Source organism: Somniosus microcephalus, unplaced genomic scaffold (genome assembly GCF_052327205.1).
Source record: "Somniosus microcephalus isolate GS21.2 unplaced genomic scaffold, FLI_Smic_1.0 unresolved_chr4, whole genome shotgun sequence".
Classification (NCBI taxonomy): Eukaryota; Metazoa; Chordata; class Chondrichthyes; order Squaliformes; family Somniosidae; genus Somniosus; species Somniosus microcephalus.
The window spans coordinates 19,258,155-19,285,498 of record NW_028225182.1 but is presented as its reverse complement, the minus strand read 5'-3'; the positions used below and the strand labels follow the sequence as shown (position 1 = coordinate 19,285,498).

The window sequence follows — 27,344 nt, the reverse complement described above, 5'->3', positions numbered from 1 at the left end:
TCTCCTGGTCAGAACAGAAGAAGCTTAGGGAAGAAGGCAAAGCTCTAAACCCATCAGAGATCAGCCCCACTGACTCGCCTCCACACCCCCACCTCCCCTTCTCACTCTAGCCCTTTGCACTACCCCACTTCAGTGCCCCTTCCTGGTAACTTTGTATTGTGTGCAGTTTTGGTCGCCTTATCTGAGGAAGGATGTTCTTGCCCTGGAAGGAGTGCAGCGAAGATTCACCAGGCTGATACCCACAAACTTGCGCTCTTTGCCCCCCCCCCCCCCACACCTCGCTCTCTGGCCCCTCCTGCCCAAACATCGCTCTCTGGCCCCTCCTGCCCAAACATCGCTCTCTGGGGCCCCCCCCCCCCCCCCCAACACACCTCGCTCTCCTGCCCCCCCCCCCCCCCAACACCTCGCTCTCTGGCCCCCTCCCGCCCCAAACATCGCTCTCTGGCGCCCCCCCCCCCCCCCCAACACACCCCTCGCTCTATTGCCCCCCCCCCCCAACACCTCGCCTCTCTGGCCCCCTCCCGCCCAAACATCACTCTCTGGCCCATCCTGCCCAAACATCGCTTTCTGGCCGCACCCCCCCCCCACACCTCGCTCTCTGGGGCCCCCCCCCCCCCCAACACCTCTCTCTCTGGCCCCCCCCCCCCCCCCCAACACCTCGCTCTCTGGCCCCCCCACACACCTCGCTCTCTGCCCCCCCCCCCCCCACACACTTCGCTCTCTGGCCCCCACCCCCCCCCTCACACACACCATCGCTCTCTGGCCCCCCCCCCCAACACAATTTACAATTTTACAATTTAAATCGCTTTATTGGCATGATAAGTTACATCTTATGTTGCCAAAGCATCAAAATACATTTATGGTTCAGCACATAAACGCAGTTCTATTCATACAGTGTATAAAACAGGTATATCTTGCGCTCTCTGCCACTCTTCTTCCACCGCGCCCCCCCCCACACCCTCGCTCTTTTGGGCCCCCCCCGCACCTTGCTCTCTGGGGCCCCCCCCCCTGCACCTTGCTCTCTGGGCCCCTCTCTCCCCCCCCCCACCCCCCCCCCACACCTCGCTCTCTGGCCCCTCTCTCCCCCCCCCCCCCCCCACACCTTGCTCTCTGGCCCCTCTCCTCCCCCCCCCCCCCACACCCTCGCTCCTCTGGCCCCCCCCAAACACCTCCCTCTCTGGGCCCCTCCCCCCCCCCCCCCCCTGCACCTTGCTCTCTGGGCCCCTCCCCCCCCCCCACACCTTGCTCTCTGGGGGGCCCCCCCCCCACTACCCTCGCTCTCTGGGGGGGCCCCCCCACCCACCACCTCGCCTTTCTGGGGCCCCACGCCCACACCACGCTCTCTGGCCCCTCCCCCCCCCACACCTCGCTCTCTGGCCCCTCCCCCCCACACACCTCGCTCTCTGGCCCCTCCCACCCACACCTCGCTCTTTGGCCCCACCCACCCCCAAACACACACCTCACTCTCTGGGGGGGGGGGGGCCCCCCCCCCCCCCACACCCTCGCTCTCTGGGGGGCCCCCCCCCACCCACACCTCGCTCTCTGGGCCCCCCCAACACCACGCTCTCTGGCCCCTCCCCCCCACACACCTCGCTCTCTGGCCCCTCCCACCACCCACACCCTCGCTCTCTGGCCCCTCCCCCCCCCACAACACCTCACTCTCTGGGCCCCCCCCCCCACACCACGCTCTCTGGCCCCTCCCTCTCCCCTCTACCCTGTCTTTAGGTGAATGCCTGTTCCAGACGGGCCAGTGTTGAGAGGCGGAGACTTGGGCAATTGCTGGGCATCCCAGAGGGCATTGCACTTGTCTCTGTCTGACAGTGCTGGCGTGAGACTGCGGCGATACCCTGGAGGATTGCGTTGGGACTGCAGAGGGAACGCCTGGTCTTCAGTGCTCCCTGCAACTAGATTGTTACAGAACCAGAGAGTCTGACAGCGAAGCAGGAGGCCTTTGTGCCTCTGCCGGCTTTTAGAATGAGCTATCTGTTGCTCGTGCAATCATTCTGGTCGTGCATTCTTGTGACTAGAGAAGCAGTTACAGAAGTGGGTGTGGCAGAAGGCGCATGTGTTGAGTGGGGTGGAGCAGGTTGTTGTAATGAGCTTGGATCCTGGCGGCTTGTGATTCTGAGACACCAGTGTGGCGACTGAATGGCAGCAGCTGGTTAACTGAAGGATTGTTGAGACCGGGTTTGCGCACACTGCGGGGGAAGTGGTTTGAGGCTTCGAGCCCAGAACACGGAAAGCGCCCGAGCCTTGTGGGGTGAAACACATTGTACTGAGAGCACCAAGCAGTGTGTGCCGGGGATGAAGGAGCCCTCTCGCGAGTGTCGCCTTCTCCCTGCACATCCCCGGCATTGTCCCCCCCGCCCTGTTCCCGGTCTCTCCCTCGGTCCCCCTGCCCTGTTCCCGGTTCTCCCACCCTGTTCCTAGGTCTCTTCCTCCGTCCCCCCCCCGCCCTGTTCCCAGTCTCCTCTGACGGATGATGTTCCTGTCTCCGCAGGCTCGGCTTCGCCTGGTTGACACTGTGGAGAAGGAAGATGTGAATGAAGCAATGAGACTGATGGAGATGTCGAAGGACTCTCTGCTCGGAGACCGTGGCCAAACCACCAGGTGAGAATTCCCAGCTAGGAGTGTGACCCGCAACTGTAGGATGGAATAGCGTTCCGGAGCAGGACAGCTGGTGGGTGCGCACCAGGTTTTGTCAGAGTGGTCCCCATGGTTGCTGTTGATGCTGATGGGGTCATACTTAGCAATACGCTCAGATCTCTGCTCATTAAACTGACCTGTCTCTCTCTCTATCTGTCTCCCTCGTTTCTCCTCCCGCCTCATTTCTTTCCCACTGTGTGACCCCCTGTCCTGTGGGGAGTATTTTTTGTGGGGTTGCTGGCTGTCTGCCCCAGTGTGTGACCCTCTTCTCTCCTCCTCTCTCTCTTTTCCCCCCCCTCCCCCCGAGCTCACGCTCTGTCTCTCTCTCGCTGTGTCTCTCTCTTTTTCCCCCCCCCCCGAGCTCACGCTCTGTCTATCTCTCGCTGTGTCTCTCTCTCGCTGTGTCTCTCTCTCGCTGTGTCTCTCTCTCGCTGTGTCTCTCTCTCGCTGTGTCTCTCGCTGTGTCTCTCTCTCGCTGTGTCTCTCTCTCGCTGTGTCTCTCTCTCGCTGTGTCTCTCTCTCGCTGTGTCTCTCTCTCGCTGTGTCTCTCTCTCGCTGTGTCTCTCTCTCGCTGTGTCTCTCTCTCGCTGTGTCTCTCTCTCGCTGTGTCTCTCTCTCGCTGTGTCTCTCTCTCGCTGTGTCTCTCTCTCGCTGTGTCTCTCTCTCGCTGTGTCTCTCTCTCGCTGTGTCTCTCTCTCGCTGTGTCTCTCTCTCGCTGTGTCTCTCTCTCGCTGTGTCTCTCTCTCGCTGTGTCTCTCTCTCGCTGTGTCTCTCTCTCGCTGTGTCTCTCTCTCGCTGTGTCTCTCTCTCGCTGTGTCTCTCTCTCGCTGTGTCTCTCTCTCGCTGTGTCTCTCTCTCGCTGTGTCTCTCTCTCGCTGTGTCTCTCTCTCGCTGTGTCTCTCTCTCGCTGTGTCTCTCTCTCGCTGTGTCTCTCTCTCGCTGTGTCTCTCTCTCGCTGTGTCTCTCTCTCGCTGTGTCTCTCTCTCGCTGTGTCTCTCTCTCGCTGTGTCTCTCTCTCGCTGTGTCTCTCTCTCGCTGTGTCTCTCTCTCGCTGTGTCTCTCTCTCGCTGTGTCTCTCTCTCGCTGTGTCTCTCTCTCGCTGTGTCTCTCTCTCGCTGTGTCTCTCTCTCGCTGTGTCTCTCTCTCGCTGTGTCTCTCTCTCGCTGTGTCTCTCTCTCGCTGTGTCTCTCTCTCGCTGTGTCTCTCTCTCGCTGTGTCTCTCTCTCGCTGTGTCTCTCTCTCGCTGTGTCTCTCTCTCGCTGTGTCTCTCTCTCGCTGTGTCTCTCTCTCGCTGTGTCTCTCTCTCGCTGTGTCTCTCTCTCGCTGTGTCTCTCTCTCGCTGTGTCTCTCTCTCGCTGTGTCTCTCTCTCGCTGTGTCTCTCTCTCGCTGTGTCTCTCTCTCGCTGTGTCTCTCTCTCGCTGTGTCTCTCTCTCGCTGTGTCTCTCTCTCTCGCTGTGTCTCTCTCTCTCGCTGTGTCTCTCTCTCTCGCTGTGTCTCTCTCTCGCTGTGTCTCTCTCTCTCGCTGTGTCTCTCTCTCTCGCTGTGTCTCTCTCTCTCGCTGTGTCTCTCTCTCTCGCTGTGTCTCTCTCTCGCTGTGTCTCTCTCTCGCTGTGTCTCTCTCTCGCTGTGTCTCTCTCGCTGTGTCTCTCTCTCGCTGTGTCTCTCTCTCGCTGTGTCTCTCTCTCGCTGTGTCTCTCTCTCGCTGTGTCTCTCTCTCGCTGTGTCTCTCTCTCGCTGTGTCTCTCTCGCTGTGTCTCTCTCTCGCTGTGTCTCTCTCTCGCTGTGTCTCTCTCTCGCTGTGTCTCTCTCTCGCTGTGTCTCTCTCTCGCTGTGTCTCTCTCTCGCTGTGTCTCTCTCTCGCTGTGTCTCTCTCTCGCCGTGTCTCTCTCTCGCCGTGTCTCTCTCTCGCCGTGTCTCTCTCTCGCCGTGTCTCTCTCTCGCCGTGTCTCTCTCTCTCGCCGTGTCTCTCTCTCTCGCCGTGTCTCTCTCTCTCGCCGTGTCTCTCTCTCTCGCCGTGTCTCTCTCTCTCGCCGTGTCTCTCTCTCTCGCCGTGTCTCTCTCTCTCGCCGTGTCTCTCTCTCTCGCCGTGTCTCTCTCTCTCGCCGTGTCTCTCTCTCTCGCCGTGTCTCTCTCTCTCGCCGTGTCTCTCTCTCTCGCCGTGTCTCTCTCTCTCGCCGTGTCTCTCTCTCTCTCTCTCTCTCGTTTCCTGCTGTGTGTGTTCGCCATGTGCTGTAGTTGATGTCAGTTCTGTGGTTTCAGAGTCCAGCGCCCTGCGGACGTGATCTTTGCCACGATTCGAGAGATGATTGCGGACATGGCAGTGCGTGAGGTTAAGTACTCTGAGGCTGAGCAGCGATGTGTTTCGAAGGGATTCACGCCAGCACAGGTTGAGGCTGCACTGGAGGAATACGAGGAGCTCAACATCTGGCAAGTGAACCAGGCCCGCACCAAGATCACCTTTGTGTGAGCACAGCCCCGGCGACGTAGGGGCCAGTTAGTGCCAGTGGACACTGACCCGTTTCAGATTGTCTCATCGAGGCATCGATTCTGTGCTTCTCAAATGCTCTCTAGACATCAATGAACAGTGCCTTCTCTGGCAAGCAGTGACCAGTGCCCCCTCTCTGGCCAGCGATGACCAGTGCCCCCTCCCTGGCCAGCGATGACCAGTGCCCTCTCCCTGGCCAGCGATGACCAGTGCCCCCTCTCTGGCCAGCGATGACCAGTGCCCCCTCTCTGGCCAGCGATGACCAGTGCCCTCTCTCTGGCCAGCGATGACCAGTGCCCTCTGGCCAGCGATGACCAGTGCCCTCTCCCTGGCCAGCGATGACCAGTGCCCTCTCCCTGGCCAGCGATGACCAGTGCCCTCTCTCTGGCCAGCGATGACCAGTGCCCTCTGGCCAGCGATGACCAGTGCCCTCTCTCTGGCCAGCGATGACCAGTGCCCTCTCTCTGGCCAGCGATGACCAGTGCCCTCTCTCTGGCCAGCGATGACCAGTGCCCTCTCTCTGGCCAGCGATGACCAGTGCCCTCTCTCTGGCCAGCGATGACCAGTGCCCCCTCTCTGGCCAGCGATGACCAGTGCCCCCTCTCTGGCCAGCGATGACCAGTGCCCCCTCTCTGGCCAGCGATGACCAGTGCCCCCTCTCTGGCCAGCGATGACCAGTGCCCCCTCTCTGGCCAGCGATGACCAGTGCCCTCTCTCTGGCCAGCGATGACCAGTGCCCTCTGGCCAGCGATGACCAGTGCCCTCTCCCTGGCCAGCGATGACCAGTGCCCTCTCCCTGGCCAGCGATGACCAGTGCCCTCTCTCTGGCCAGCGATGACCAGTGCCCTCTGGCCAGCGATGACCAGTGCCCTCTCTCTGGCCAGCGATGACCAGTGCCCTCTCTCTGGCCAGCGATGACCAGTGCCCTCTCTCTGGCCAGCGATGACCAGTGCCCTCTCTCTGGCCAGCGATGACCAGTGCCCCCTCTCTGGCCAGCGATGACCAGTGCCCCCTCTCTGGCCAGCGATGACCAGTGCCCCCTCTCTGGCCAGCGATGACCAGTGCCCCCTCTCTGGCCAGCAATGACCAGTGCCCTCTCTTTAGCGAGCTTAAGTGTGTTTTTTATTGTCCTATAGCAGTGCGGTGTATTCACGTTCAATACAGGAGATCAGTTGGTGATCGGAATTAGTTAATAAAATCTATTTGTACCTTTTCCTTTGTCAAATGTTTTTTCTCAACTCGCTGGCACAACCTGCTGAATAGTTACACACCCAGTTCATCGGAACAGGAGGAGGCCATTCAGCACCTCGAGCCTATTATACCGGAACAGGAGGAGGCCATTCTGCCCCTCGAGCCTATTATACAGGAACAGGAGGAGGCCATTCAGCACCTCGAGCCTATTGTACACAAACAGGAGGAACTCCTTCTTGAATATATTTAATGAATTGGCCTCAACTGCCTTTGTGGTAGAAAATTCCACAGGTTCACCACTCTCTGGGTGAAGAAATTCCTCCTCATTTCTGTCCTAAATGGCTTACCCCTTATCTTTAGACTGTGAGCCCTGGTTCTGGACTCCCCGACCATCGGGATCATCCTTCCTGTATCTAGTCCGTCTAGTCCTGTTAGAATTTTATAAGTTTCAATGAGATCCCCTCTCATTCTTCTAAACTCCAGCGAATATAAGCCCAATCGACCCAATCTCTCATCATACGTCATTCCTGCCATCCCAGGTATCAGTCTGGTGAATCTTCGCTGCACTCCCTCCATGGCAAGAACATCCTTCCTCAGATAAGGCGACCAAAATGCACTCAATACTCAAGGTGTGGCCTCACCAAGGCCCTGTACAACTGCAGCAAGACATCCTTGCTCCTGTACTCGAATCCTCTCGCTATGAAGGCCAACATACCATTTGCCTTCTTAACCGCCTGCTGCACCTGCATGCTTACCTTCAGCGACTGGTGCACAAGGACACCCAGGTCTCATTGCACTTCCCCTTCTCCCAATTATTGCCATTCAGATAATCTGCCTTCCTGTTTTTGCCACCAAAGTGGATAACCTCACATTTAACCACATTGGGCAGATGCATGGCAGATGCAGTATAATCACCCAACCTGTCCAAATCATACTGGAGTTTCTCTGCATCCTCCTCACAGCACACACGCCCACCCAGCTTTGTGTCATCTGCAAACTTGGAGATATTACATCTAGTTCCCTCGTCTAGATCATTGATATATATTGTGACTAGCTGGGGTCCAAGCACCGATCCCTGCAGTACCCCACTAGTCACTGCCTGCCACTCGGAAAAAGACCCGTTTATTCCAACTTTTTTTTCTGTCTGCCAACCAGTTCTCTATCCAAGTCAGTACCTTACCCCCAATCCCATGTGCTTTAACTTTACATGCTAACCTCTTAAGTGGGACCTTATCGAAAGCCTTCTGAAAGTCCAAATATACCACATCCACTGGTTCTCCCTTATCTATTCTACCAGTTACATCCTCAAAAAATTCCAGTAGATTAGTCAAGCACGATTTACCTTTTGTAAATCCATGTTGACTTTGTCCAATCCTGTCACTGTTTTCCAAGTGCTCTGCTATTACATCTTTTATAATGGACTCTAGCATTTTCCCCACTACTGATGTCAGGCTTACCGGTCTATAATTCCCCGTTTTCTCTCTACCACCTTTTTTTAAATAGTGGTGTTACATTAGCTACCCTCCAATCCATGGGAACTGTTCCAGAGTCTATAGAATTTTGGAAGATGACCAGCAATGCACCTACTATTTCTAGGGCCACTTCCTTAAGTACCCTAGGATGTAGATTTATCAGGCCCTGGGGATTTATCGGCCTTCAATCCTGTCACATTTCCCTAACACCATTTCCCTACAAATACTGATTTCTATCAGTTCCTCTCTCTCATTAGACCCTATGTTCCCCGACGTCTCTGGGAGGTTATTTGTGTCCTCCTTTGTGAAGACAGAACCAAAGTATGTATTTAATTGGTCTGCCATTTCTTTGTTCCCCATTATAAAGTCCCCTGATTCTGACTGCAAGGGACCTATGCTTGACTTCACCAATCTTTTTCTCTTCACATATCTATAGAAGCTTTTGCAGTCAGTTTTTATGTTCCCTGAAAGCTTACTCTCATACTCTATTTCCCCCCTCTTAATTAATCCCTTTGTCCTCCTTTGCTGAATCTTAAACTGCCCCCAATCCTCAGGTTTGCTGCTTTTTCTGGCCAATTTATATGTCCTCTCCTTGGATCTTGTGCTGTCCCCAATTTCCCTTGTTAGCCACGGTTGAGTCACCTTTTTTGTTTTATTTTTATGCCAAACAGGGATGAACAAATTCTGTAGTTCATCCATGCGATCTTTAAATGTTTGCCATTGCCTATCTACCGTCAACCCTTTAAGTAACGTTCCCCAATCCATCCTAGCCAACTCGTGCCTCATACCATCGTAGTTTTCTTTATTTAAATTCAGGACCCTAGTCTCTAAGTCAAATACTTCACTCTCCATCTTAATGAAGAATTCGATCATATTATGATCGCTCCGCCCCAAGGGGTCTCGCACAACAAGATTGCTAATTAATCCTTTCTCATTACATAATACCCAGTCTAAGATGGCCTGATCTCTAGTTGGTTCCTCGACATATTGGTCCAGGAAACCATCCCGTATACACTCCAGGAATTCCTCCTCCACAGTATTGTTACTAATTTGGTTAGCCCAATCTATATGTAGATTAAAGTCACCCATGATAACTGCTGTGCCCTTATTGCACGCATCTCTAATTTCCCATTTAATGCCATCCCCAACCTTAGCATTACTGTTTGGGGGTCTGTATACAACTCCCACTAATGTTTTCTGCCCCTTGGTATTTCTCAGCTCTACCCATACAGATTCCACATCATCAGAGCTAATATCCTTCCTTACTATTGTGTTAATCTCTTTAACCAGCAATGCTACCCCACGTACTTTTCCTTTTTGCCTGTCCTTCCTGAATATTGAATACCCCTGGATGTTGAATTCCCAGCCTTGGTCACCCTGGAGCCATGTCTCTGTAATTCCAATTACATCATATCCGTTTACATCTATTTGTGCAGCTAATTCATCCACCTTATTACGAATGCTCCTTGCATTAAGACACAAAGCCTTCAGGCTTGTTTTTTTAGCACTCTTAGACCTTTTAGAATTATTATTTACTGTGGCCATGTTTGATTTAAACCCTTGATTTCTCTGACTGCCTCTTTTGCTTTTCTCCTTCCTGTCTTTTGCTTCTATCCTTGCTTCCCTTTCCTCTGTCTCCCTGCACAGGTTCCCAACCCCCTGCCATTTTAGTTTAAACCCTCCCCCAGAGCACTAGCAAACACTCCCCCTAGGACATCGGTCCTGGTCCTGCCCAGGTGCAAACCGTCCAGTTTGTACTGGTCCCACCTCCCCCAGAACCGGTTCCAGTGTCCCAGGAATTTGAATCCCTCCGCCTTGCACCATTCCTCTAGCCACGTATTTATCTGAAATATCCTATTTCTGCTCTGACTAGCCCGTGGCACTGGTAGCAATCCTGAGATTACTACCTTTTAAGGTCCTATTTTTTTTAATTTCCCTCCTAACTCCCTATATTCAGCTTTTAGGACCTCATCCCGGTTTTTACCTATATCGTTGGTACCTATATGCACCACGACAACTGGCTGTTCACCCTCCCCCTCCAGAATGATCTGCACCCGCTCCGAGACACCCTTGACCCTTGCACCAGGGAGGCAACATACCATCCTGGAGTAACAACAGAAAATGCTGGAAAAACTCAGCAGGCCAGGCAACATCCGTGGAGAGAAAATAGAGTCAACGTTTCAGGTTAACCCTTTGTCAAGACTAAAGAAGCACAGGAAATGAAATAGATTAAGAGGCCAGGCTGGGAGAGAACAAAAGAGAAGAGACATTAAGAGGTATTCAAAGCGAGACGAGATGGTGATAGGACTAATGGAGACAAAAGACGGCTCTAGATTAGGTGTGAAATGCGCTGGCAGAATGGGAGACAGCTGCCATGTGGGAGAGAGGGGGGGTAGGGCCAAAACAAAGGTGTGGATAAAAAATATAAGTAAAAATGTAATAGGGGCCGAGGTTATGATCTGAAATTGTTGAACTCGATATTGAGTCCGAAAGGCTGTAAAGTACCTAATCGGAAGATGAGGTGCTGTTCCTCGAGTTTACAGTGAGCTTCCGTGGAACAATGCAAGAGGCCGAGGACAGTGAGGTCCGAGTGGGAATGGGGCGGTGAATTAAAATGACAGGCGACCGGAAACTCGGGGTCACCCTTACGGACTGAACGGAGGTGTTCCGCAAAGCGTACCATCCTGGAGTCTCGTTTGCGGCCGCAGAAACGCCTATCCCCCTTTCAATAGAATCCCCTATCACTGTAGCTCTCTCGCTCTTTTTCCTCCCGTCCTGTGCAGCAGAACCACCCACCGTGCCAGGAAGTTGGCTGCTGCTGCCTTCCCCCGATAAACCATCCCCCTCAACAATATCCAAAGTGGTATATCTGTTTGAGGGGGGGATGGTCACAGGGGACCCCTGCACTACCTGCCTGCGCCTACTACTCTGCCTGGTGGTCACCCATTCCCTTCCTGCCTGTGCAGCCTTTACCTGCAGTGTGACCAACTGCTTAAGCATGATATCCACGACGTCCTCAGCATCGCGAATGCTCCAGTATGTATCCATTCGCAGCTCCAGCGCCGCAATGCGGTCTGCCAGTAGCTGCAGCTGGATACACTTCCTGCACACATGGTCGTTGGACACAGGAAGTGTCCCTAATTTCCCACATATTGCAGGAGGAGCATGCCACGGGGCCGAGCTGTACTGTCATGACTTACCCTTCAATTAATTTAAATTAACTTAAATCAAATCAATACCACCAATTACACTACAATTAAATGATGTACTCAAGGGCCCTTGGCTACTAGCACTCCCCGATACACAACAGAGACCGTAGAAACTATAACCACAAAAATTAAGACCTTCTAAACTTTATAAACTATTAACCTTAACTGTCAAACTATAGAGTAGTATAAATACTCACCTGGCTGTACTCACCCAATCAGCTGCTCCCACATCTTGCCCGTGTCACTTTTGGAATCGCGACGTGGCTCCGGAAAGCCGCCGCCGGTCTGCGAGATTGACCGACCGGCCTTTGAGAAAAAGCCCGTGAAAGTGAGTTTAAATACACAGGAACAGGAGGAGGCCATTCAGCCCCTTGAGCCTGTTACAGGGAACAGGAGGAGGCCATTCAGCCCCTTGAGCCTGTTACACAGTAACAGGAGGAGGCCCATTCAGCCCCTGGAGCCTGTTACACAGGAACAGGAGGAGGCCATTCAGCCCCTTGCACCTGTTACACAGGAACAGGAGGAGGCCATTCAGCCCCTTGCACCTGTTACACAGTAACAGGAGGAGGCCCATTCAGCCCCTGGAGCCTGTTACACAGGAACAGGAGGAGGCCATTCAGCCCCTTGCACCTGTTACACAGGAACAGGAGGAGGCCATTCAGCCCCTTGCACCTGTTACAGGGAACAGGAGGAGGCCCATTCAGCCCCTGGAGCCTGTTACACAGGAACAGGAGGAGGCCCATTCAGCCCCTCAAGCCTGTTACACAGGAACAGGAGGAGGCCATTCAGCACCTTGCACCTGTTACACAGGAACAGGAGGAGGCCCATTCAGCCCCTGGAGCCTGTTACACAGGAACAGGAGGAGGCCATTCAGCCCCTCGAGCCTGTTACACAGGAACAGGAGGAGGCCATTCAGCCCCTTGCACCTGTTACACAGGAACAGGAGGAGGCCATTCAGCCCTCAGGTGCTGTTCCCAGAGCTGAACGCAGTGTCCAGATGGGGTCTAACCAGAGCTCTGCACAGCTGTAACATAACTTCCACCCCTTTGTATTCCAGCCCTCGAGATAAAGGCCAACTTTCCATTAGCTTTTTAATTCTTTTTTCTACCTGCGCACGAACTTTTAGTGCTGTCTGTTCCTGGACACCCAAATCGCTCTGTTCTTCCACAGTTCCTGCCTCCCGCCATTAAGAAAATATTCCGATTTGTCTTTTTTGGGTCCAACTTGCGTGACCTCACACTTCCCCACAGTGAACTCCACCTGCCGTTGTTCTGTCCACTCACTGAATCTATCGGTATCTCTTCGCAGCTTCCTATTGACGGGCCTGCCCTCGCACCATGATGGCCAGACCATCATGACTAGACACTGCCTTACCTGCTCCGCCCCACCACCCTCCCCACAGCCATGTAATCCCCGGGAGAGGCAAGGACCCAGGGCCAATGGGGGGGGGGGGGTGGGGAATACTCTGGGGAAAATTCCTCTCCAACCCCCCTCAGGCAACCGTAACCAGTCCAGGAGATCATAGATACATAGAAGATAGGAGCAGGAGTAGGCCATTCGTCCCCTCGAGCCCGCTCCGCCATTCAATGAGATCATGGATGATCATCCAAACTCAGTACCCTGTCCCTGCCTTCTCCCCATACCCCTTGATCCCTTTAGCCTTTATAAATATAATATCTAACTCCTTCTTGAACATATTTAATGAATTGGCCTCCACGGCCTTCTGTGGTAGAGAATTCCACAGGTTCAGCACTCTCTGGGTGAAGAAATTCCTCCTCATCTCAGTCCTTAAAAGGCTTACCCCTTATCCTTAGACTGTGACCCCTGGTTCTGGACTCCCCGACCATCAGGAACAGCCTTCCTGCATCTAGTCTGTCTAGTCCTGTTAGTATTTTATAAGTTTCAATGAGATCCCCTCTCATTCTTCTAAACTCCAGCGAGTATAAGCCCAATCGACCCAATCTCTCCTCATACGTCATTCCTGCCATTCACATGTGTGCTACCTATAAAGACACTTACCTTCTGTATGATTCGATCCCAGCTCCAGTCAGGAACCGGTTGAGCTCCCTCTTGGAAGGCAGAGAGTCCGCACCAGCCGGCAACACATTCCAGAGGCTCACTACTCTCTGGGAAAAGAGAACCCGCCCAGCGTCCCGTCTATTGCTACTCTTGCACCGTTTAAGCTCGTGTCCCCCGGTCCTCCCCAATCTGTTAAACTGCAAGTACCTGTCAATAGATACGCTATCCAGCCCTTTCATATATTGTATCGACCTTTATCGGGTCACCTCTGCTACTCTAAAGTGAATATACCTGGCTCCTTGAGCATATCCAGAGTTGCTGAATTTCTTTGCGCTGTTTTCATCTACACTAGTGGTTCTCAAACTAGGTTGGTTAAAGGACCCCTCTTCAAATGGATTAGTAATCACGGACCTCCCCCCCCGCCCCCCCCCCCCAAATCTGAATTATACTATATAATAACATCAGCTGTAATGTATATACCTTTAAGGGGGGGGAACTATGTTTTACAGCTCATGTATACTGCAGTACCGGCAGTGACCACATCTGTATATAACACTGAGTAGTAATCTGTACAGATCAGTTGCAGTGTGAGCCACGTTGAGTAAACACCTGTTGTACCGTTCTCCGCAGTCTGTGTCTTATTATACACGGACGCAACATTGGCGACGAGGCGGGTTCGAAGCTACCTGCAACTCTGCATCACCTCCCGGGGATTCGTTCCTGGAGATCAGTGGATTGGAGGTCAAGGCCAGAGACTCGGGCGTCGACCACGGGCAACCGCCCAGTCATCCAGCAGAGACTCGAGAATTGCGGGGGAGGCTGTCGAGAGGCAGGCTCGGCTTTCCAGTCGAGGTGGTCCAGCGAAACGGGCTGGCAACAGGTAGTGCGCAGACCCTTCCCGGACAGCGGCGGGCTAGAGCCTGACCGAGCGGCACAGCAAAGGGCCGAGCAGCGTCGACGGGGGAGAGAGAGAGAGGGCAGAGCGCACAGGGCGCAGCTGGTGTTCAGGGGCCGAGCAGCGTTCGGAGAGAGAGATGCGCAGAAACCCGCGAGGCGCCGCCATTGCCATGAGGACCGCCGAGAGTGGCGTTGGCAGCAGCGCAGGAGAAGCGCGTGAAACCTACAGGGCGCCGCCATTTCCACGAGAACCGCCGGGAGCGGCGTTGGCAGCAGCGGGGGAGGAAGGAAAGAACGGGAGACGCCATTTTAAACCACACCCAAAATGCCGAAGAGTGGCAGTATCACCGCATTTGACAATGAAGTCAAAGATTGGACTACATATGTCGAACGAATAGAGGTGTACTGCAAGGCAAATGAGGTGTCAGATGACAAGAAAGCATCGGTATTGTTAAATTTAATGGGTGCAAAGACGTATGGTTTATTACGAAATCTAGTAACCCCAACGAAGCCAATGGAAAAGAGTTTTGAAGACATAGTAACTGTAATGAAATCTGTTTGTCTTGCCTGTATTTGTTTTGCACTCATGTATATTACCCTCCCCCACACGGTGTATAGTTTCACTTCCTCTTTCCTGACTAACCTGGAAGGTTCCAGGTCTTGGCTCTTGGCTCCGCCCCTGACTTCTCTCTCTTAAAGATCCCAAGATCTGTATGACTCATTCCTGTGAGCCAGTCGGTGTGTTGAGATGTTAGCTCTGATCTTAGTGATTAAAAGCCAACTTGTTAAAGTCTATAACTTCTAGTTTTGTGGTTATTGAAGGCACATCAGTAACGATACTAAAGGAACATTTAAACCCCACACCGCTGCTGATAGCAGAAAGATTCAAGTTTCACAAACGGAACCAGCATACAGCATAAGGATGAAAGCAATGCTGATTATTTAACAGAACTGCGCAAACTATCGAAACACTGCCAGTTTGGAGCGGGACTGGCAGATACCTTAAGGGACAAGTTTGTGTGTGGGCTTCAAAGTGAAGGAACCCAGAAACGGCTTTTATCTGAAAAGGACCTTACGCTGGAAAAGGCTTTCAGCATTGCGGTATCATATGAAGCAGCAGCACGGGGCGCTGCAGAGATACAACAGAGACCACAAGAATATGGCACAAACGATATGTCATATGGAACAGAGAAGTGCTATTGCTGCGGCAGAACAACACACGACCAGAATGCTTGCTGGTTCAAAGACAAAGTGTGCAGACAGTGTGGAAAAGTAGGACACATAGCACGAGTCTGCAGGTTGGGAAAGAAAACCAGCAATAAGAAACCTACCAAAGGAAAGTACAAGAAGGTACATAAGATGACGGAGAATAGTGCAGACGAACAAAAGAGTGATAACGACTCCGAAAGCAGGGAACTGAGTTGTCTGAAACTACATAATGTGGTCACAACAGAGGATCACCGAACCATTTGGGTCACTCTCAAGTTAGCAGGAGTCCAGGTAAAGATGGAATTGGACACAGGATCAGCCCTAACAGTCATAAACCGACGGGACTACGAGCGGCTATTCTCACACATACCCTTGAGAGACACAAAAATTATTTTGAAGACGTGCACGGGGCAAAAAGTCTACCCCAAAGGAAAAATAAGGGTGACCGTTATATATAACGGTAAGGAAACACCAAAACTAGACCTGTATGTATTGCAAGATGGAGGACCAGCATTACTGGGACGTGAATGGATCCGGAAAATACAACTGGATTGGCATTCCATACAGGCACTGACTGTGGCTGACAAAAAGGATGACGACGTCACACCTGGGCGACTGTCAAAGATCCTAACTGACGTGAAAGAAGTGTTCCAGCAAGGACTCGGAACACTAAAAGGCATAACAACGACGATTATAATTGAAGAAAACGCAAGCCCAAAATTTTTTACGGCCAGACCGGTACCTTATGCGATCCGCCCAGCCGTCGAAGCAGAGCTGGAGAGTCTGGAACGTTCAGGTATACTGTCCAAGGTAGACTGGAGCGAGTGGGCTACACCCATCGTCCCTGTGATGAAAAAGTCGTTGAGCAGCACGCCTGGGGAACCAAGGAAGGTTCGCATCTGTGGGGACTTTAAGGTAACAGTGAACCCGGTCCTTCACACCGTACAATATCCACTTCCGCGGATTGAAGATATTTTCACCTTGCTATCTGGAGGGAAACGCTTCACTAAGACTGATCTGGCCCAGGCGTATCTGCAAATGGAGGTAGAAGAAGCATCAAAAAAATACCTCACAATCAACACCCATAAAGGTCTCTACCAATACAACCGGCTGGTATTCGGGGTAGCATCAGCTCCGGCTATTTGGCAGAGGGCAATGGAACAAGTTCTGCAAGGGATCCCAGGGACCCAGTGTTATTTGGACGACATCCTGGTCACGGGCGAAAATGACAATGATCACCTTGCCAACCTGGAGCAGGTGCTCACTAGATTGCAGGAATATGGGCTCCGAGCTAACCGCCCCAAATGTGAGTTTTTTAGAAAACAGATCTCGTATTGTGGCCACGTTATCGATAAAGAGGGGTTACATAAGTCCCCAGAGAAGATTGAGGCAGTAGTCAAGGCTCCAGCACCGGAAAATGTGTCACAACTGAGGTCGTTCCTCGGGCTGGTAAACTACTACCATAAGTTCTTGCCAAATTTGTCTACAATACTACACCCACTGAACACCCTACTGCAAACTGGGGTGCCATGGAAGTGGAGTGACGAATGTAGACGAGCTTTCCAGAAGAGCAAAACACCAATCACATCGAAAGAGGTATTGGCCCATTACAACCCAGCATTACCAATTCGGTTGGCATGTGATGCGTCACCCTACGGCATTGGAGCGGTGCTGTCGCACAAATTCTCGGACGGCTCAGAGAGGCCAATAGCCTTCGCGTCACGATCACTAACCTCAGCCGAGTGTAACTACGCCCAGATTGACAGGGAGGCCCTCAGCCTAGTGTGGGGAGTGAAAAAGTTCAATCATTATCTGCATGGGCAGAAATTCACCTTGCTGACTGATCACCAGCCTCTTGTCTCCATTTTTAATCCGAAGAAGGGCGTTCCGGTGATGACTGTGCAATGACTACAAAGATGGTCACTTTTTCTAGGGGCGCACCACTATGAGATTGAATATAAGGGCACGAAACAGCATGGAAATGCTGATGTTCTATCACGCCTGCCACTGCCTACTGCGGAGGAAGCACCAGCAGTGGATCCTGTCGAAATATTCCATTCGACTATAGTTGAATACCTACCGGTAACTAACACTTGTATCGAAAAGGAAACCCGAAATGACCCGACACTGTCTCAGGTATATGATTTGACGGTGAAGGGATGGCCAGCACATGGCGACTCACTGTTGCCAGCATTCTCGACAAGGAGAGAACAGCTGTCAGTGTGCCGGGGGATCTTGATGTGTGGATCCCGAGTGGTAATTCCACCCAAGTTAAGGGATAGAGTGCTCAATGAGCTTCATGAGGGTCATCTGGGAGGGGTAAAAATGAAAAGCCTAGCCAGGGCTTATGTGTGGTGGCCGGGAATCGATAAACAAATCGAGGACCTGACCAAGAGCTGCTCAGGATGCCAGAAAGTCCAAAATGCACCACCACAGGCCCCTCTACACCCATGGGAGTGGCCCTCATCTCCATGGCAATGGGTGCATATTGATTTTGCTGGTCCATTCATGGACTCAATGTTTTTAATAGCCGTGGATGCTCACTGGAAATGGCCTGAGGTCATCAAAATGTCCTCCACCACCACGGAGAAAAGTATTGCAGTCCTACAGACCATTTTTGCCAGGAATGGCTTGCCAGAACAGATTTGCTCCGACAACGGACCACAGTTTGTGTCCGAAGTGTTCCGGAGGTTCTTGAAAAAGAATGGGGTAAGGCATTACACATCCGCCCCGTATCATCCAGCCACAAATGGATTGGCTGAGAGGTTCGTACAAACCTTTAAGAAGGCAATAAAGGCTATGTACAATGACAACATTCCGCTGCAGCACAAGGTGGACAATTTCCTGTTCGCCTACCGGAATGCGACACATGTAGTCACCAACCAAGCCCCAGCCATGAAGTTCTTTAACCGAAGGTTAAGATCTCGCCTGGATTTGCTCAGACCAAACGTACGAAGAGATGTTGAGAGTAAGCAATTCCAGCACATCCATGAGAAGCCAACAAGGAGCTTCAATGTAGGGCAACCAGTCTTGGCCCGCGACTACCGAACAGAAAAATGGCAGCCAGGAACGATATGCACACGGCAGGGGCCACTAATGTACACAGTGGACGTTGGGGAGAGCATCATGAGATGCCATGCTGACCAGATCCTAGAGTCACAGGAACAAGTCAACCCCATGCCTCGCCCATACGTACCTGGTGATGAACCCGACGTACAGGTCGCATCTACCCCAGAAACAGTAGCATCGGAAGCTGATGAACCAACCGACGACAGGGGGCCAGAATCGCCTCCGCACCATGAGCAAGACACTCGGGAAAGGCGCTATCCAGAAAGGATCAGGAAGCCTCCCCAAAGACTGAATATATAGACTATTTTCAGCTAATGTTGCATGTTAAAAGTGTTAATTGTAATTAGTTTGATATTTAATTGTTAAATGAGTGTTATGGTACTGTTAATCTAAAAGGGGAAGAATTGTAATGTATATACCTTTAAGGGGGGGAACTATGTTTTACAGCTCATGTATACTGCAGTACCAGCAGTGACCACACCTGTATATAACACTGAGTAGTAATCTGTACAGATCAGTTGCAGTGTGAGCCACATTGAGTAAACACCTGTTGTACCGTTCTCCGCAGTCTGTGTCTTATTATACACGGACGCAACAATCCCCTCTCATTCTTCTAAACTCCAGCGAGTATAAGCCCAATTGACCCAATCTCTCCTCATACGTCATTCCTGCCATCCCAGGTATCAGTCTGGTGAATCTTCGCTGCACTCCCTCCATGGCAAGAACATCCTTCCTCAGATAAGGTGACCAAAAGTGCACACAATACTCAATGTGTGTTCTCACCAAGGCCCTGTACAACTGCAGCAAGACATCCTTGCTCCTGTACTCGAATCCTCTCGCTATGAAGGCCTACATACCATTTGCCTTCTTAACCACCTGCTGCACCTGCATGCTTACCTTCAGCGACTGGTGCACAAGGACACCCAGGTCTCGTTGCACTTCCCCTTCTCCCAATCTATTGCCGTTCAGATAAAAATCTGCCTTCCTGTTTTTGACACTAAAGTGGATAACCTCGCATTTATCCACATTATACTGCATTTGACATGCATCTGCCCAATCACCCAACCTGTCCAAGTCATACTGGAGTTTCTCGGCATCCTCCTCACAGCACACACGCCCACCCAGCTTTGTGTCGTCTGCAAACTTGGAGATAATGCATCCAGTTCCCTCATCTAGATCATTAATATATATTGTGAATAGCTGGGGTCCTAGGACCGATCCCTGCGGTACCCCACTAGTCACTGCCTGCCACTCGGAAAACGACCCGTTTATTCCAACTCTTTGCTTCCTGTCTGCCAACCAGTTCTCTATCCAAGTCAGTACCTTGTCCCCAATCCCATGTGCCTTAACTTTACACGCTAATCTCTTATGTGGGACCTTATCGAAAGCCTTCTGAAAATCCAAATACACCACATCCACTGGTTCTCCCTTATCTATTCTACCAGTTACATCCTCAAAAAATTCCAGTAGATTAGTCAAGCACGATTTACCTTTTGTAAATCCATGTTGACTTTGTCCGATCCTGTCACTGCTTTCCAAGTGCTCTGCTATTACATCCTTTATAATGGACTCTAGCATTTTCCCCACTACCGATGTCAGGCTTACCGGTCTATAATTCCCCGTTTTCTCTCTACCACCTTTTTTAAATAGTGGGGTTACATTAGCTATCCTCCAATCCATGGGAACTGTTCCAGAGTCTATCGAATTTTGGAAGATGACCAGCAATGCATCTACTATTTCTAGGGCCACTTCCTTAAGTGCCTAGGATGTAGATTATCAGGCCCTGGGGATTTATCGGCCTTCAATCCCGTCAATTTCCCTAACACCATTTCCCTACAAATACTGAATTCATTCAGTTCCTCCCTCTCATTGGACCCTATCTTCCCCGACATCTCTGGGAGGTTATTTGTGTCCTCCTTTGTGAAGACAGAACCAAAGTATGTATTTAATTGGTCTGCCATTTCTTTGTTCCCCATTATAAATTCCCCTGATTCTGACAGCAAGGGACCTACGCTTGACTTCACCAATCTTTTTCTCTTCACATATCTTTCGAAGCTTTTCCAGTCAGTTTTTATAATGCCAAACCACAGAACAAAAGATACTATGCGCACTTATTTATTATCCCCTCCTCACTGCTATCGGTGTTCCCGCTATGAATTCAACAAACCTTTGAGTTTTAAAAAATTCATTCATGGGATGTGGACGTCGCCGACAAGGCATTTATTGCCCTCGAGAAGTTGGGGGTGACCTGCCGCCTATGAATGTAATTGAGTGCTTTGCCCGTGGCCATTTCTAAAGGTGCAGTTAAGAGTCAACCACATTGCTGTGAGTCTGGAGTCACCAGACCAGGTAAAACGGCAGATTTCCTTCCCTACAGGACAATTCAGTCGTTTCATGGTCACCATTGGTGGTGCGAGCTTTTTATAAATTTAATTAACAATTTAAATTCCCCAGTTGCCGTGGTGGGATTTGAATTCACGTCTATGGCTTGTTAGTCCAGGCCTCAGGACTGCAAGTCCAGTGACCTAACCACAATGCTACTTTCCCCTTGTTATTCTGATTCTGTGCATCCGGCTATCCAATGATCAGTGGTGTTTAACACATTCCCCGCGCCTCTGAGGATGCAGCAGGGACCTGGGCAAATTCATCTCCTTGCAAACTCATTATCTCGCAAACCCCCTTGAAAGTCCCTACTGGCCCACAGGAATCCGCGGACCCCAGTTTGAGAATCGCTGATCTACACTACTTACGTGCTGTGCCTCCTAACTTAATGTCATCTGCAAGCTTAAATATACAGCTCTCTGTTCCTTCATTCAAGTTATGAAAGGTTGAGACCCCAGAACAGGTAGCTGAGGAACACCAATTGTTACATCCCGCCCCAGACTCTGTCTCCTATTTCCCAACCAGTTATTGAGCAAGTTTAGTCAGTCAGCAATTCTGTGGCAGAGCACTGGGAGCTTATGCTGAAATGATTTGTGGATCCGAACCGACTTCATCGCTGTGACTCCTCGTCTCGGAGGGATTCAGAAACTGGTGACAGCACTGCAAGCCGAGTTCGCTACTGGTGCTGGGACCCAAGAGCTCTTTCTGCACGGGGCAGGGAATCGTCCTCTCTGCTTTTATATCACTTGTGGTTCTCTCTCTCTCTCTCGTGTTCTCTCTCGTGTTCTCTCTCTCTCTCTCGTGTTCTCTCTCTCTCTCTCTCGTGTTCTCTCTGGCTCTCTCTCGTGTTCTCTCTCTCTCAATTCAATTTCAATTCAAATCGCTTTATTGGCATGACAAGGTACATCTTATGTTGCCAAAGCATCGGAAAACATTTATGGTTGTACACAAAAATACAGGTCTATCCATACAGTGTATAAACAGATATATCCCTGAGTGTATAGATATACATTCATATAATTTGTATATACACTTTTTTCAGATTTAGTGGTTGTCCCTCTGTTTATGGCAAGCTGTAACATAGTGTGCCGCTAAGGTTACACAATTTCTCTCTTCCCCTAGTAGGTATGGGAGTTTTTGGTCGTCATTCAAATTTCTGAATTCAGGGCATATTTTTGTGAATTTTGGGTAGAAATTCTCCCTGATGCCCTGATATTTTCCACAAGCTGTGAGGAAGTGCATCTCTGTCTCCACCACTCCCTGACTGCAGTGAGAGCATATCCTGTCCTCTCTTGGCAGCCGGGTCTGCCTGTGTCTGCCTTTCTCGATGGCCAGGCTATGTTCACTAAGTCTGTACCTTGTCAAGGTTTTTCTCAGTTTGCTATCCTTTACCACAGTCAGGTATTCAGCCATGTTGTATTGTCTGTTTAGGGCCAAGTAGCAATTGAGTTTGTTTTGGGTTTTTGTTGTTTCTGCCCAATATGACAGATATTTTTCCTTTTGCTTAGTGACAATTGTGTTGGGTTGAGTTCTCTGTGCTACGATGTCACTGTCCTGGGGCTGGTTATTGTTAGTAGTGTTAGTAGTTATTTCACTGAGTCCCAGGATTAGTTGACTGAGGGTATTCTTCTTTATGGTCCTCTCTTGGCATTTCAGGGCTTTGTAATGATAGCAGTGGGGGTTGCTCATTTTTAGGTGTTTCCAAAATTTGGTGGCTCTTTTTTGGATAGTAATTATTAATGGATATTGGCCTCGTTCTGCCCTGCATGCATTGTTTACGGTTTTCCTTTGGGTCCGGAGGATACTTTTACAGAATTCTGCATGTAGGATCTCAATGGGGTGTTTGTCCCATTTTGCGAATTCTTGTTGTGTTAGCGGTCCCCACACCTCACTGCCATAGAGTGCAATTGGTTCAATTATTGATTTAAAAATTTTGAGCCAAATGCTAATTGGAATTTCTATTTGGATTGATTTTTTAATGGCATAGAAAGCCCTTCTTGCTTTCTCTTTCAGTTCATTCACAGCCAGGTGAAAATTTCCCGTAGAACTAATTTTTAAGCCCAAGTATGTGTAGTTAGTGGTTTGTTCAATTTTTGTTGTTCCTCGTGTGAAATTTATTCTGGGTCCCTGATGTCTGGATCTTTGCTGGAACACAAGGACTTTGGTTTTTTGGGGGTTTATTGTCTCTCTCTCTCGTGTTCTCCCTGGCTCTCTCTCGTTCTCTCTCTCTCTCTCTCGTGTTCTCTCTCTCTCCCTCTCTCGTGTTCTCTCTCTCTCGTGTTCTCTCTGGCTCTCTCTCGCGTTCTCTCTGGCTCTCTCCCATGTTCTCTCGTGCGCGTGCTCTCGTGTTATATCTCCATCTCTGCTTCTATATCTCATGTCTTTGCCTCCATGGATCTATATTTCTGACTCTCTGATTCTGTATCTCTGGCTTTTGCCTCTCGTGGCAGCAGAGCCCTGTCCCCTCTGAACCAGCAGGTTTGAGTGTTCCCTCTGTCCGCCCGGGATTTGAGCTGATGTTTAGGCTGAGGCTGATGCCCCGATGCACGAGTGAGCAAGTGCTGCATTCTCAGATCTCCTTTTGATTACTGAGGCCCCGTCTAACATAGCAGTTTGACTTTGAAGATCCTGTGACCGTCGTTCCCTTATGTTTGTTTTGTGGGTGTGTGTGGGCCTTTTAACGGGGCTGTGCGGCCCTGATAAATGTTAACGCATGGTTTTTCCCGTATAAAAGCTGGTCCGAGGGCTGCGCGGGACCTCCAGACCGCTGCATGGCCGTGCAGCATAACGGGCACATTGCCTGTGACGCCATATGATGAAAGAGGGTGTACTCCTGGGTTGTGCCCAACATTCCTTCCTAAATTCATCTACTTTGAGTACTGGGATCTTGCTGTGCGCAAAATGGCAGCTGCATTACTACCCAACGGTGACTGCCCGCCAATGAACTTATGCAAGTTTAGGCCGTGGCTGGAGTATTGGGCGCAGTTCTGGGCACCACTAAAGGAGGATGATTCGCCGGGGTGACACTAGGAATGAGAGGTTAGGGTTATATGAGGAACGGCTCCAGAAACCGCAGCGTTTGTTTGTCACCGGGACTGGGAGTGTTCAGGGGGGGTGTCACTTGGGTTTTGAGAGGGTAAACCACGAGCGGTTGTTCCCACGGGTTGGTGGATGAGGTACGAGGGGGCACAGACTGAGGAGCAGCACTCCGAGAATGAAGGGGGGGGGGGGGGTTGCGAAGAAATGTTCGGAATGTTTTACCTCAGCGAGCGACTGGCTCATTTCGAAGAGAGCTGGGGGAAGATTTGAAAGCGACCAATTTAAAAGGAGACCCAGAAAGGGCTCACAGGGTATCGGTGATGGAGATGAAGAGCTGGCGTGACACTTGGTGATGGGCCGAAGGGCCTTGGGCTGTGCTGTAATCTCGGTGAAGATATTGTGGAGCAGGGCAAGATCGGTGCTGTTTGCAGAGTTCAGCGTGCGGAACCCCCTGCAGTACTGCTGCTGTGTGTCGCACAGTATCACTGTTACCTGCCCTGTGACCAGAAGGTGGCAATAGATGCACGTCTGACAGATGCTCTGCTCCAGCACAGTTACAATATCGATGAGACCTTTCAGTCAATCTTCAGCCTTCCACCAGCAGACCTACTTAAAATATTATGACTTCAGCTGCCAGTTGTGACATTTACTAATACTTGATATACATCAACACACAGTCACGCTTTAAAGATTTTCACATTTCACCCATCAAACCCACCCCTTTTACAGAACATGTGCCAGACTCGGCCGCACCCTGCCCGAGACACCAGCCAGTCTCAAATCAAATGTCCTGACCCTGAACATAAAACCCATAGTCAAAACAAAGGCCTTTAGCCACTTTGGTGGCAAAAACAGGAAGACAGATTATTACGATAGCAACATACTGCAGATGCTGGAAATCCGAAATAACAGATTATTATCTGAACGGCAATAGATTGGGAAAAGGGGAAGTGCAACGGGACCTGGGTGTCCTTGCGCACCAGTCGCTGAAGGTAAGCATGCAGGTGCAGCAGGCGGTTAAGAAGGCAAATGGTGCGTTGGCCTTCATAGCGAGAGGATTCAAATACAGGAGCAATGATGTCTTGCTGCAGTTGTACAGGGCCTTGGTGAGGCCACACCTTGAGTATTGTGTGCAGTTTTGGTCACCTTATCTGAGGAAGGATGTTCTTGCCATGGAAGGAACTCAGCGAAGATTCACCAGACTGATACCTGGGATGGCAGGAATGACGTGCGAGGAGAGATTGGGTCGATTGGGCTTATATTCGCTGGAGTTTAGAAGAATGAGAGGGGATCTCATTGAAACTTATAGAATTCTAACAGGACTAGACAGACTAGATGCAGGAAGGATGTTCCCTATGGCGGGGGAGTCCAGAACCAGGGGTCACAGTCTAAGGATAAGGGGTATGACATTTAGGACAGAGATGAGGAGGAATTTCTTCACCCAGAGAGTGGTGAACCTGTGGAATTCTCTACCACAGAAGGCAGTTGAGGTCAATTCATTAAATATATTCAAGGAGGAGTTGGATATATTTCTTAAGGCTAAAGGGATCAAGGGATATGGGGAGAAGGCAGGGACAGGGTACTGAGTTTGGATGATCAGCCATGATCTCATTAAATGGCAGAACAGGCTTGAGGGGCCGAATGGCCTACTCCTGCTCCTATCTTCTATGTTTCTAAGAATATAGATATGCTTGTAATGATGCGTCAGCTGTGGCTCCGTTGTTGGCACCCTCACCTCTGAGTTAAGCTCCCACTCCAGAGACTTGAGCACAAAAATCTAGGCCGACACTCCAGTGCAGTGCTGAGGGGACGCTGCACTGTCGGAGGTGCCGTCTTTCAGATCGGCCGTTAAACCGAGACCCTGTCTGCCCTCTCAGGTGGATGTAAAAGATCCTACGGCACCATTTTGAAGAAGAGCAGGGGGACTTCTCCCCGGTGTCCTGACCAATATTTATCCCTCAATCAACATCCCATAAACAGATTCTTTGGTCATTATCACGTTGCTGTTTGTGGGAGCTTGCTGTCTGCAAATTGGCTGCCGGGTTTCCTACATTACAACAGTGACTCCACTTCAAAAGTACTTTTTTTTCATTCATTCCTGTGACGTGGGCGTCGCTGGCAAGGCCAGCATTTATTGCCCAACCCTAATCGCCCTTGTGAAGGGCATAAGACTCATGAACGATTAATTTATTATTATTTATTACTGTTGTTTTATTTATTATTACTGTCCTTCTATTAGTATTTCTATTAGTATTTTTATCATTGTTATGCCATATTTATTCCAATGTTGGGAGGACTCGTAAAAAATCAACATTTCATTGTGCAGTACACACGTCTGCTGCATATATGACAAATAAAATTGAATTGAATTGAATTGAATTGAAGGTGGTGGTGAGCCGTCTTCTTGAACCACTGCAGTCCGTGTGGTGAAGGTGCTCCCACCTGTTAGGGAGGGAGTTCCAGGATTTTGACCCAGCGACGATGAAGGATCAGCGATATATTTCCAAGTCAGGATGGTTTGTGACTTGGAGGGAAACTTGGAGGTGGCGGTGTTCCCATGCGCCTGCTGCCCTTGTCCTTCTAGGTGGTAGAGGTCGCGGGTTTGGGAGGTGCTGCCGAAGAAGCCTTGGCGAGTTGTTGCAGTGCATCTTGTAGATGGTACACACTGCAGCCACAGTGGAGCGAATGAATATTTAAGGTGGTGGATGGGGTGCCAATCAAGCGGGCTGCTTTGTCCTGGATGGTGTCGAGCTTCTTGAGTGTTGTTGGAGCTGCACTCATCCAGGCAAGTGGAGAGTATTCCATCACACTCCTTACTTGTGCCTTGTAGATGGCGGAAAGGCTTTGGGGAATCAGGAGGTGAGACACTCGCCACAGAATACCCAGCCTCTGACCTGCTCTTGTATTTATGTGGTTGGTCCAGTTAAGTTTCTGGTCAATGGTGACCTCCAGGATGTTGATGGTGAGGGATTCGGCGATGGTAATACTGTTGAATGTCAAGGGACGGTGGTTAGACTCTCGCTTGTTGGAGATAGTCATTGCCTGGCACTTGTGTGGCACAATAGTTACCTGCCACTTATCAGCCCAAGCCTGAATGTCATCCAGGTCTTGCTGCTTTCGGGCATGGACCCCTTCATTATCTGAGGAGTTGGGAATGGAACTGAACTCTGTGCAGTCATCAGTGAACATCCCCATTTCTGAACTATGATGGAGGGAAGGTAATTGATGAAGTAGCTGAAGATGGTTGGGCCAAGGAAACTGCCCCGAGGAACTCCTGCAGCGGTTTCCTGGGGCTGTGATGATTGACCTTCAATCACCACAACCATCTTCCTTTGTGCTCCGTATGACTCCAGCCAGTGGAGAGTTTTCCCTCCCGATTCCCATTGACTTCAGTTTTACTAGGGCTCCTTGATGCCACACGCGGTCAAATGCTGCCTTGATGTCAAGGGCAGTCACTCTCACCTCACCTCTGGAATTCAGCTCCTTTGTCCATGTTTGGACCAAGGCTGTAATGAGGTCTGGAGTGGAGTGGTCCTGGCGGAACCCAAACTGAGCATCAGTGAGCAGGTTATTGGTGAGTAAGTGCCGCTTGATAGCACTGTTGATGACACCTTCCATCACTTTGCTGATGATTGAGAGTAGACTGATGGGGCGGTAAGTGGCCGGGTTGGATTTGTCCTGCTTTTTGTGGACAGGACATACCTGGGCAGTTTTCCACATTGTCG

The 27,344-nt window shown here is 50.7% G+C and overlaps 1 protein-coding gene across 1 annotated transcript in view; it reads left to right on the top strand.

Annotated features, from left to right (window-relative positions):
• mcm7 (minichromosome maintenance complex component 7) overlaps window positions 1-6,345 on the top strand; it is a 50,272-nt gene extending 43,927 nt beyond the window's left edge. Inside the window, exons 11-12 of the mRNA XM_085977022.1 lie at window positions 2,477-2,610; window positions 4,907-6,345. Of these exons, the coding sequence (XP_085833148.1) occupies window positions 2,477-2,610; window positions 4,907-5,114 (342 nt within the window). The 3' untranslated portion in view covers window positions 5,115-6,345. The remainder of the gene's footprint in view (window positions 1-2,476; window positions 2,611-4,906) is intronic.
• Window positions 6,346-27,344: the final 20,999 nt, after the last annotated feature.